Source organism: Corylus avellana, chromosome ca8, assembly GCF_901000735.1.
Source record: "Corylus avellana chromosome ca8, CavTom2PMs-1.0".
In the NCBI taxonomy this organism is placed as follows: Eukaryota; Viridiplantae; Streptophyta; class Magnoliopsida; order Fagales; family Betulaceae; genus Corylus; species Corylus avellana.
Genome location: NC_081548.1, coordinates 3,524,903 through 3,537,496, shown reverse-complemented (window position 1 = coordinate 3,537,496; position 12,594 = coordinate 3,524,903). Strand labels below are relative to the sequence as shown.

General features: G+C 37.4%; 2 protein-coding genes across 4 annotated transcripts; one reads left to right on the top strand and one right to left on the bottom strand.

The window, feature by feature from the left end:
- Positions 1–1,169: 1,169 nt before the first annotated feature.
- On the top strand, positions 1,170–4,010 carry LOC132189626 (vesicle-associated membrane protein 711). The gene is made up of 4 exons (XM_059604376.1): positions 1,170–1,548; positions 1,865–2,055; positions 2,833–2,996; positions 3,651–4,010. The coding sequence occupies exons 1-4, from the start codon at positions 1,332–1,334 to the stop codon at positions 3,739–3,741; spliced, it is 663 nt and encodes a 220-aa protein (XP_059460359.1). The 5' UTR covers positions 1,170–1,331; the 3' UTR covers positions 3,742–4,010.
- A 478-nt stretch (positions 4,011–4,488) lies between these two features.
- On the bottom strand, positions 4,489–8,527 carry LOC132191125 (protein FAR1-RELATED SEQUENCE 6-like). 3 transcript variants are annotated; one of them, XM_059606141.1, is made up of 4 exons: positions 8,389–8,527; positions 7,810–7,910; positions 6,820–6,987; positions 4,489–6,560 (listed from the first exon to the last, which is right to left on the bottom strand). In XM_059606141.1, exons 3-4 carry the CDS (start codon positions 6,834–6,836, stop codon positions 4,538–4,540), a joined length of 2,040 nt encoding a protein of 679 aa, XP_059462124.1. In that variant the 5' UTR covers positions 6,837–6,987; positions 7,810–7,910; positions 8,389–8,527; the 3' UTR covers positions 4,489–4,537. The 3 variants fall into 3 exon arrangements, with proteins under 3 accessions (XP_059462124.1, XP_059462125.1, XP_059462126.1); XM_059606142.1 differs by having other exon boundaries at positions 7,810–7,867; XM_059606143.1 differs by lacking the exon at positions 6,820–6,987 and having other exon boundaries at positions 8,389–8,526.
- Between the last annotated feature and the right edge of the window lie 4,067 nt (positions 8,528–12,594).

The window sequence follows — 12,594 nt, the reverse complement described above, 5'->3', positions numbered from 1 at the left end:
ACTTTTCCACAATTATCTCAACTTCTTGTCTTGCCTTCTTAATTCTCTCACTTTGCCCTTATGAATTCAACCAGCAATGATATTTAGCAGCTCATGCTAATTTCTAATTTCATTAGACTTGAGCTTTTAATTAAACTAGCTTTAAGTTTTCTTTTAAGAGCTGCTAATTTCTAATTTCATTAGACTTGAACTTTTAATTAAACTAGCTTTAAGTTTTCTTTTAAGAGCTGCTAATTTCTAATTTCATTAGACTTGAACTTTTAATTAAACTAGCTTTAAGTTTTCTTTTAAATTTGGTTGAAGAAAACTTATCAAACTCGAATTTGGCTTAGATGTTATTAAATAGGGAAAAATACATTTTACCCCCTGAACTATCCACTTATTTGCACTTTGATCTCCAATGTTTAAAAAGTGACACTTGACCCCCTCAAACTTTCAAATTATTGCAAGTCGACCATACTGATTTTTTTTTTCCCCAAAATGCCCTCATTCCAAGTTAAAAAAAAATAAAAAATAAAAAAATTAAGGGATGGCCGGTCTGAGGTGGCTTCGCCCAACTAGGGCGGCCGGCAACCCCTTAATTTTTTATTAATTTTTTTTAACTTGGGTTAGGGGCATTTTGGGAAAAAAAAAAAAAAAAGTCAGAATGGTCGAATTGCAACAATTTGAAAGTTTAGGAGGGGGTCAAGTATTACTTTTTAAACATTGGAGGTCAAAGTGCAAATTGGTGGATAGTTCATAAGGGGTAAAATGTATTTTTTCCTATTAAAAAACACTACATAAGATTTCTTGTAATTTTTAATGATCTAGATTCAATTCCACTATCGCTTTCTTTCTCGTGAAAAACTTGAAATTAAATTTAAACCGTTAAAAAAACACCCAAGCAAAAAAAAAAAAAAAAAATTGTATTAACTTGAAAATTAATAATTATACAATTTAAAGAGAAATATCAATTTAATAAATTGAAGCGAGAGAATTTCCTCCAGCTGAGTTAAACTTTATCTTTTAAAAAACTGTTCAGTAAAGAGTATTATCATCTTAGTAAAAAGAAGAAATGAAATTACCAATTTCAACTAAATAAACATAATTCTTGTGTGTTGGACAAATTCAAATTAAAAAATAAATACGAATTTTAGGATTTAGGAACATAAAAACAGTCTTTAAAAAAAAAAAAAAACTATCGTCTCCGGTGTGGGACAAAGGAAGTAAAAGGAAGACCCTTTCCAGAGCATGAGCTGAATGAATCCCCGGTTGATAGGAGAGAAGGCAGAGAAATTGTTTATAGAGAGGGAATCGAAGTTTGATTGGTAAGAGAGGAAAGGTTTGGAGAGATGGCGATACTCTACGCGCTGGTGTCACGGGGATCGGTGGTGCTGGCGGAGTTCAGCGCCACGTCGACGAACGCCAGCGTGATCGCGAGGCAGATCCTGGAGAAGATACCGGGGAACACCGACACGCACGTGTCCTACTCTCAGGACCGCTATATCTTCCACGTCAAGCGCACCGACGGCCTCACCGTCCTCTGTATGGCCGACGAGGTCGCCGGAAGTTAGTCCCCTCTCCTCTCTCTCCGTTTAGTTTGCTTTTCTTAATCAATCATTTTCCGAATTCGATCTCAGCTACCGCATCAATCAGATTTGATATTGATTTGATCTCAATTTTCGTTCGATTCATTTGAGAATTTTATTCAATTTGTCAGTGCTTTAGGGTTTTCTCATTGTACTTTTCTCTTTTTTCTGTTATTAGAAATGTTGGAACAAACAAGAATTTATGATTTGATTTGATCGCGTATCGCCTATTTGAAAAAGATAAAGAAAGGAAGTTATGATGGAGATCTTACTTGTACAATCGATGTTTTGTGCAGGAAGAATTCCGTTTGCGTTTCTCGAAGAAATTCACCAGAGATTTGTGAGGAATTATGGCCGTGCAGTTCATTCGGCACAAGCTTATGGTATGAATGATGAATTCTCAAGGGTTTTGAACCAGCAAATGGAGTACTACTCTAATGACCCGAATGCTGATAGGATAAATCGACTAAAAGGTGAAATGAGTCAGGTAATTTCTCAATGCTCTTCATCAAACTATGAATTCAATATTTAACGTCTTTCAGTTTACTGTCCATGTATGCTTTCTTAGAAGAAATACAGAGTACTTTGGGCTTCCTGTTCTGATGTAATGCTTTTGGTCCTCTATGAATTCACAATGAATGTAAAGAATTAGTTTTGCACTGTTGGGTGTGTATAAGGTATATTCTTGGTTTAGAAGTAACAACATTTATGAGTAGTTTTGAATTGTATTTGTGACGAATAGGTTGTTAGGAACAGGGTATTTGAGTATGTTAAGCTGTTTTGCTGTGTATTGAACTTCAATATCTAAAGAAATGAATTGGAGTCTGTTTGGCCCCAGTGATTTCAGAAGTTAAAAGTGCAATTTTAAACAAAATTGTGAAAAGTGTATCGTTTGGGAATACGTTTTTATAGAATTGTGGTTTCAAAACGTTAAAAAAAAAGTATGCGTTTTTAAATTAGAGGCAAGTGGGTATGTTTTTTAAAATGCACAATTTTAAAGGCGAAATTGCGATTTTAAATCGCATTTGTTGAAACCGCAAAATTCAAATGGACCCTTATTCATCCAAAAACATTTATGAGTTGTTGCATGTTACATCTAATTTTTCCTTCAAGCATTACCTGCTTGTCAAATGTAATGATTCATAATAGATGACCAACATTCTGATGATTTATATAGTCTCTTACAAGTTGCTGAGTTCTTGAATTTTTTTCCTTCTTAAGAAGACTATTAAGTCACCAATTTGGTGAAATTGTGTTTGACTAGGTCCGAAACGTCATGATAGAGAATATTGACAAAGTTCTAGATAGAGGCGATCGCCTGGAATTGCTGGTGGACAAAACTGCTAATATGCAAGGAAATACCTTCCGCTTCAGAAAGCAAGCTCGCCGTTTCAGAAGCACCGTTTGGTGGAGAAACGTCAAGCTCACGTATGTTCTTGAACTAAATCCTCTTTGAATTCAAATTAGCTTTGAAGGGAACATGGATAAAGCATAGCTTGTTTATGCATCTATATGCATTAGGTGTTGGTTGGTATATTGGTGTGGAACTCACTATATAAATATCTTTCAAAGGGGTCTTGAGGATTAACTATTTTGCTAAATATTCCTAGAATGGTTTACTAGTTTTCTCCACTACCTTATATAGATAATTATTTCATAACAGTACCAGATAATTATTTCATAACAGTACCCAAGTTTGAAAGTTGGACTTAAAAATTCATATAGGCCAAATGGGAAAGCTTGCCTCATTATTTAGTTTGATAGTATATGATGATATTCAACATATTGTCAGCATTTGTGCTTTATCTCAAGATAATTTAATGGTATCAAATAAATTTGAAATGGCAACATATATTCTTCCAATAGGAGTCGACCCATTTATTCATTGTCTCTAATTACTTCCTCCTAGTTTCCAGAATCTAATGCTTTGGAAATTTGGGCTATGACAGAGTCACTTAGTGTCATATTATTAATTTTACCCGTATGGTTTGGAGAAGCCATGTTTCATGTAAGTTAGCATTGTGTAGGTGCTGAGATGGATAAAAACTCTTAGCCATTGATGAAATGCTTTGAATCTTGCAGGGCTGGATTGATACTCTTGCTGCTAGTGATTGTTTACATTGTGCTGGCCTTCGTTTGCCATGGTCTTACACTGCCCAGCTGCCTGAAGTGAGGGTGATCTCAAACGAGATTTGGATGTGCTTTCTTGTATTTTACTTTTTTACTTAATGTTCTTTTTGGTGTGGGTATATTGGGTTCTTTTATTTCAGCTTCCATTGCCGTAAGTTATCTCAGATTCCTCCTGTTTGTGCGATTTTAAACATTCAATCGTCAGTATGAGTGCCTTTTTTGCATTACTCATAGTAGACTTGGAAATGGTTAACGTTGTATGTCTTTTCAAGCCATTGCTTGATCATAGTTTTTTGGTGCGTGTTTGTGTCTTCTCTTTCTATACTTTTCCCTTGTACTGTGAATCAAGAAAACAGCTTTACCCCTCCTTCCCTTTCATGACAAAGTAATCATTTGATGATTTGTGGTACCGAAGACTGTAAGTAGTATCAACTTGGTGAATTTCAGAGAATTTTGTTGTAAATCTGTGCCCTAGGGCTGCGTTCGAATCGAGGGATGAGAGATCAAATGGAGAATATATTTACCTAGAGAGGGAATTGATGACGGAGGAAGAGGTTGATAAAAAAAAATTATTTATACTTCTTTTTTTGTCATAAACATTACAAATATTCTCCTCTTGACCACTCCAATACAAATCACGTACGCCAAGTCTTATTGAATATATATATTGTCACGTTATTTGAGATTTTAAAAAACGTGGCCCTATTTACAACATTAGATATAATAAAACAAAATTTGAACCATTAAATACATCATGTGAAATGGAGAGGGAGAGAGAGAGAGAGAGAGAGAGAGTTAAAAAGCAGTGTCACTATAATTAAGATTTTGGTATTTCTTTGTCATACAAAGTCGTTCTCTACAACATTAAACTTGTTTAACAACTCCTCCAATTCTTGCAAAGCAATCTTATAATGTACTTGGGATTGTGCCCCTTCTTCCACGATTGGAAGAGCATGTTTGTGCAGATAATTATAGCAGTACAGTGGGTTATACGCGTCAATATTACTGGAGTTATTATTATTATTGTCTAGAACATACCTGCACTTGAAGTCTTTACTCCAACGCGGCAGAATGTAGCGAGGTGGGACTTCTTCCACCCCATTGTAGTTAAGAACATTCAGTGCATGCCTGCATAGATAGCCCTTGTAGTTGAACAAACTGCAAATGCATCGGATATCCACTTGTGTTGTCTCGTACAAAACCTCATAATTTCGAACTTCCTTCTCATTTCCCTCCACTTCAACTCGTTCTTTCACTATGTACGTCATTATGGGCCCATTAACACTCACCTGCCTTGTGTTGAAGCAGGAGTACATCCCTTCAACCTCGGATTGGAACCTCTTGAAGATTTCTTTTGTGTATATCTTAGAGAGCTGCACCTCAAAATTACTTCTTGTTTTCGATTCGAAGCTTGGTTTTCTCGACTCGAGATCCGCCATGGCTTCTTTGAGGTGCTTCCTATGTAGAGCCAGATCGTACTTATCAACAAATTCTTTAAAAGATGTGTGTTTATGTACATAACCATCAAAAAAAGCAGTCAAGCCCTCGTTTTCTCGGATAGGGATCATTCCTGCAAAAAATATGTCTTTCAAGTAAACTGGAACCCACAACTGCCTGTCTTCATACAATGTTTGAAGCCATTTGTTGTCCCCTAGTCTATGCCACTTGATCATGTCGGCCCAAGCAGTTTCGAACTCGGCTATCTTCAATGAATCGTATACCGCTTTGTTCAGTTGTCTTTTGATTGTTTCATATCCCTTCAACCCTCCCAATTTCTCTGGAACTCTCTGCATGATATACCACATGCAATAACAATGGCGAGCATTTGGAAAAACCTCCAAGACTGCACTTTGCAAGGGTTTACACTGATCGGTAACAATCACTAGCGGAGGGCGTCCAAGCATGCATTTAAGCCATGCCCTTAAAATCCAAACAAAATACTCTACTGACTCGTGTCCAAGGAAGCCACAGCCCAACAACACAGACTGCCCATGGTGGTTCACACCAACAAAAGAAATCAGAGGGATCTCATATTTGTTTGCCAAGCATGTTGTGTCGATTGCAACTGTGTCACAAAAGTAACCATATGCAGCCCTGGACCTGGCATCAGCCCAAAACACATTTCTCAGGCGCCCGTCGTCATCAAGATCAAACAAGTAAAAGAAGTTAGGATTTGTCAACTTCATGCGACAAAAGTAGTTATAAACTGCATGAGCATCTCCTTCTTTAAGTTCCAAATGTTTTGAGTTATCAACAGGATTGATACCTTCGGTTTCATTGAAATTCGAGTATCCATTACGGCCAGCTTTTGCAACAGATGTTTGATACAGCTTAATGGTATGTATTTCTGCAACAGGTTCTGGTGGTGGTTGTGCTTTTTTGGCTGCAATAATCATCTTTTTATGCGACTTATAAAACCGTTTGATTTGTGGACTCACCTGATGGTTGTGTTCAAGCTCAACTTCAACTATTCTCCACCTTTTGGAGTCCACCAGCCTGATGACTACCATTGCAGGACAACCAGTTCTTGTTTCCGGTCTTGGATTGTTGGCTTCACTCTTTTTCTTGAAACCAGCACTACTGCAGCTAAGCTTTGCTCTGTAACGCTCTTTTTTCTTAGATCTAAACCATGAATTGCTCACTCTGATGCCAAAACCCTGTTCTTTAGCATACATATTGTAAAAATCATAAGCTTCATCAAAAGAATCGAACTCCAAACCCACAGTTGGTGGTGGAGATCCCCTCTTTGATTGCATTTCCTCAGTTTCATCATCATGTTCCACAACAGTGCAGTCTCCGTCAACATCATACTCATCACCTTCATCAAATACTGGCTCACTATTGAGACAAACTTCTTCCATCCTGAAATGCAAATTGAATAGAACAATCAAATTGCAGCACAATAATGGATGGGAACTTCTTTATAATTGACATAATTCAAGGAACATCATTTTGAAACAAGGTCCATATGACATAGACACCTTTAAAGATCAAGTTTCACGGTGAACCACACGAAATTATGAAGACAATGCTTCCCAGCCATTTTCACAGTTATCAGAGAACCAAATTCCAGCAAATCTAAGCAATGTTTAGAAGATAAGAGTGCAGACATTGAACCTACTTAAAAAGTGACAACATTTAAAGCTCTCATATTCGCGGGACAATTGACAAGTTAACTATGATAAGTACTCCTTCAAACATGAATCTTCATACAAGCTCCGATTATTAGCTACTCCCATATCACCACCAGCAAGTCAGCAACTTCAAAAGGTTATTTGAACTTCAAAACCTATTTTGGAAGACAATCAAAGCACATGTGAAAATTTTTAAAGGTTGACTGAAGATAAGGATTTTCATAGGAACTTTTGAGGAATATTTGCTGTTTTCCAATCATCTCAATCATGTATGAAAAGTACTTGTAGATTCTTAACAAAAAAGATTCTACAAAAAGAAAAGTTAAAATCGGAGGACCAAAACTTCATTCAATAGCAAAGCTATCCAATAACTGACACCAAATTGCTATCCATGAAAAAACAAAACATTAATTATGCCAACAGGTACCCACAAAGATTTCATGCACTTCATTAGCTATATAGAAGGATATTGCTTAAATCTCTAGGGGTGGACGTTGGATTTACTTAAAAAACCAACATAAACAGCACAGGCAAAGGGTCCGTTAGAGTTTGCGATTTCAAAATAGTGATTTTTAAAATAGTGATTTAAAAACGCAATTTTTAAAACACAGTTAAGTGTATGGTAAACTCGCAGTTTGACATTTAAAAATACAATTCAGCCTTTAAAATCGTGCGTTTTTGTTTTTTTAAATGCACCCTATTGTTTGCAATTTGAAAACGCAACTTTTCTTCTCTGTGTTTTCAAATCACAATTTTTAAATATACACTCCCAGGTCCCAAACAATACATTTTCCGAAATTTTGTTTTAAAATCGCATTTTTAAACTACTAATTGCAACACCAAACGCACTCAAAGACTCGAAAAGGAAGAGATATAAAGGTATGCAATTAATAAATTCAAATCCAAGGAATTCTACAACTTCTTCAAGCTAGCATAAGAAACTGCCAAAAGATATTCAACGTAACTAGTAAGAGTACCTTCAAATCAAACTATATCATTGCTGATCATGTTGTTGGTGCTGAAGAACTCACCGTCCTGGCTCCTCACAAATCATAACAAAGCAAATCACTTTAAAGCTCTGCAAAATTGTAAACTATTCAATGGATACGACTAAAATATAAGAACTGACATTAAATTACACAAGCACGCACATGACTCAATGAGTACACATAACGCGCGCGCACGCACGCAATATATATATACTTCTCCTAAAAGCTTCAGAAAAGAGGAACCACGCTATTACTGAATGAGAAATTGATAATACATAACCACTTGTTTGGTTGCTGGGAAAATCAATGAGAAAATAAAATGGAAATCATCACGTGGCTCTGTTCATTCTCCGAAGCCAAGTCCAAACCTAGAAACCTCTTTTCCTACAAACTACGAAAAATTTAAAACTCGGAATTCAACAATCCCTGCCTTTCCCACTTTTTTCTCAGCAACCAAAACATATAGGAAAACAAATCCCTAAGTCGAACAGATCACCGATCTAGTACCAGAATTCTACACTGAGCTCGAAAATTGCGGTAAGAGAGTGAGAATTTGGACGATCTTACAGCGATTAACCGAGTCGGACTCGGCGGGACTGGAAAATCGGCGGTGGGATTTCGGGGCCGAGTCAGTCCTCCGAGTTGGGCCGTGGAAGGAGAAATTGCGAGTCACACTGGGGCTTACAGAGGTTTGAGCGATCTTTCGCCTCGGTGAGCTGACACGTGGGTTCAAATATGGGGGTACTGTTTTTTCTCTACCTTTGTTTCTCATTGGTCCTTGCTTTCTGTAGGTATCCTAAAATATGCTCCAGTGACAGGGATTATTCTGAAAAGATAGTTGATCTATTGGGGCTTGACTTAGAATTGTGGGAATATGGCTTAGTTAATTGGAAAACAAAATGTAAAATCGGTAATTGTGGTAACACCAATTTGCAATAAGTTCTCTATGGTATAAAAATGTGTTGATAGCTTACTGTAGTATACAAAAATAACAAATAGATATTGGCATCCAACTTTCGTTCAATTTTCTTTTTAAAAAAAGTAACAAATGCTATGTTAACACCAATTAAATTATGACATGTGTCACTCATTAAAAAAATATATAGAATATAAAAATTATAAATATATTAAAATCTAAAGCTACAAATTAAAAAAAAAAAAAAAAAACTATAAGAGGGGTGAAACTGTCTAAGTGGGGTTTGCTTGGACTAACCACATGGGACCATTTAACAACTTCTCAGAGAGAACCATCCGGGATCGGGATCCCAGGCAATGTTTGAGGAGGAATTGCTCTTATGGGTTTTGTTAATGGGTATTGGATTTCATCTGACCGGGGTATAAATAAAATACATTAATCCTATTTAAAAAATATAATAAAATAACCATATATTTTTTAAAAAAAATAAATATAAAAAATAATTTTAAAAAATAATTTAATAATATGGGAATGGTGGCCACCCATTTCCTGGGGGTGGCAGCCCACAGCCAGTAGGTGGCCCCAGGAGCCCGGAGTTAGGTGGCCACCTGTATGGCCTAGAAATTAGTTCTAAGGCCACCCCCTATGAGCCATAGCCATGGGGGTACCCAAACCCAAAACAAATTTTTTGTGTGTGTTGGCCCACAGGGGTGCTTGACCCCACAGGGCCAAAAAATATAATAATATGGGTTGGTACCCATGACTAAATAAATTATTTTTTTTAATTTTTTATTATTTTATTTTATACTTATTTTTTAAAATATATATAATATTTTGTTATATTTTTTGAAATAGGATACGTGGCGAGATTTAGACCGTTGGATGAAATCCAACGGTCTAGATTAACAAAAAAACTCATCAGCAATTCCCCAGCCATTGCTGGGGATCCTGATCCAAGCCATCGAGGCTGTCCTCATTGTTCGATGAGCTGGTTTGTTGGGAACTGTGAGCTTTGACACATATGGTACTAGCCATCGCTCAACATTCAGCAGAAACACCTAATACTGAAGTGGACGCTTACTTGTACTAATCTAGATGGGCCTCTTGGTGGCATTAGGCTGTTGAGAGTTGTGATTTTTGACACGTATGGGCCCTGGTATTGCTTAGCCACAGTGTCAATCGCCGGCATGAGCGGGACTCACCAGACGAGATGCCCCCCACACTTTGGTGGAGCCTCTACTCGATCGTTCTTCTCCGCTCGGGATGAGCTATCCACCGTTCATGCCCACACTTTGAGACTTTACTTGGAGACTGCCTCTAAAGTTGCCTTGAGTTATGGTTGTTTATACGAAATAAAAAGGGGGAAGAAAAATTAAGGGGGTAGCCAAAACACCTTGAATGGCTATGGGGAGGTTTGACCACCCCCTTTCCAGCTTTCTTCTTTTAATTATAAGGGTAATTAAGTTTAGTTCTAAACTAATGGTATTTCATTATTTCACGTTAAAAATGAGCATGTGCGTGCCACATGTGCATATTTTTGTTGTTGTCTAATTTAACAAGTTGGCCTAATAGTTGCAGTTATGTGGGTATGCGGTTAGCAATTATTTACAGTTAATAACCGTTCTGCTTGTACACCCCTACTTCCAACAGGTTCACATTAAGGTTCTTGAGAACTTGCTTGATGTTTGGCTTGGGTGACGCAAAGGCTAGTGGCTTAGAGGGCCTCATTGTAGTGACCCAAAATAATTAATTAGGCTTAGAACAGCTTGATTAGATGGTTAATTGGACTTTGGGTCACTAAAGACACCTGGATGGGCATTTTTGAAATTTTGGGTTTCGATGCTACTGTACACGAACGCTCACGTGGGGGACCACACGAGCACTTGTCTGACAACAGTACATGAGCGCTCGTGTGGGGACCAGCCGAGCGCTCGTTTACTTTATTGATTGTTGGTTTTTACCCGCGCGTGCTACCTACAACTCAAAAACCCCTGGATAAACAGTACACGAGTGCTCAACCATGGACCACCCGAGTCCTCGCACCTTTTCAGAGATTTTACTGCTACGCCTAACAAAAGCTGTGAACAGTACACGAGTGCTCGCCCGTGGACCACATGAGCACTCGTCCCTTTTTCGGAGAATTTTCCGTTTTGCTCTCAACCCCTTTCCCCTATAAGTATCCCACCCCATTCAACCCCCAACCTTCATTCTGCCTTCTAAGTCCTAGAGAAACTCTGTTGGTTTGATTCTTTAGTGTGTATAAGGTTGTGAGTATTCTTGGAGAAGAAGGAGGTCTTCTTGGAAAGCTTGCTTTATTGAGGTAACCACTGCCTTTCCCTTGTGTTTTGTTAGGTTTTTATGCTTTTCATAGTTAGCTTAATTGTTGGTTTGGGCTTCTAGCTATGTCATTTTCTTTAATCTTGGTTTAAGCTTGGTAAAGCATTTCATTTCCGTTAGACGTATTTCTTTATGCATGGAGGTGTTGTTGTGGGTTAGGAAGTGTTAGAAACCCTTTTGTAGCCCTAGGACCAGTTGAGAACACTTAGGAGATCGTTGGGCCAAATGAGATTCCACCTGAACCTTTCTGGTCGAACACTCGCCCTTATGGGCCAAGCACTTGCCCAAAGAAGTTCCAAGGAACGCCATCTTGGCCCGACATTCCACGACCCTTGTTTTTATGTTCTAGGTTCGCTTTAGCTCGTGTTTAGAACTAATGATAAGTATTTATTTATTTATTTTATTTTATTTTATTTTTTATTATTATTTTCTTTTCCAGTATTCGAGGTTATGGAGCCTTAAAGGGATTTTATGGAAGAGCCTTACGACCTGGGTGAGTACAAACTCATATGGATATTTGTTGTTACTTTTTCTGTATTGCACAATTATTTTTATATATATCAAACATGCATATTTTGCAACTCTCATGAAATACATTTTAGGACTACTGTGAACTATCTTTTGTGAAAACGTATGTTGATTACCAAGATAATGATGAGACTTGTAAAACTATGCATGTAAAAGACAGATAAGATTAATTGCATCGTATAACATGGTACACCGCTATGTACGGGATAATGGTTATGTGCTTACTATACAAGTTAACTTTATGATCAAATGTGTGTGTGTGAGCCTTGGATTTAATGGTTTTCGTGATCGGCGCAGCCATTGCCAAATGGTTGGTCACTACATTACGTACATAACTAGTAACGTGGGCCACCCGAGGTCAGACTCGGTCGGGTTGCTAGTGGTGGACGGTAGTGTACAATGCTTGGGGCACCGACATTGTATTACAAGTCCCTCGAGACAACACCAACCCTGTAGGGAATGGGTAATATCTCGAGTAGACTATATTGTTGAATTATGACATGATTCTTATATTACAACATATATTATATCTATATTGCATACATGATAAACTGTCACTTCATAATACTGCATGTGCTTTATAAACAACTAAGTTCATCATTTAATGACGGGTATGTCATGTGCGTTTATACTCACTAAGTCGTCGGACTTACCCTTGTATTATTTCCCTTTTTTCTCCATATGTACAACTATACTATTATATATAGTTTAACAGAAGATGAATACCACGAAGTATTCGATTATTGTGGAGGACTTGATCCGAGTGACGCTTGAGGACATATTGCGAGCTTAGGCGGGTGCTCATGGTAATTAATACTTTTGGGATATGCTGTAGACTTAAGAGCTTTGATGTATGCTTGCATATTAAGGTATAGAATAGATCCCTTGTAAATATGACATGTATAGTGTGATTTCAACTACTTTGATGATCTTTGGTAGATGCTCTGGTTGTAATGATTAATGTTTATAGAATCTTAATGTTTTCTGCTGCT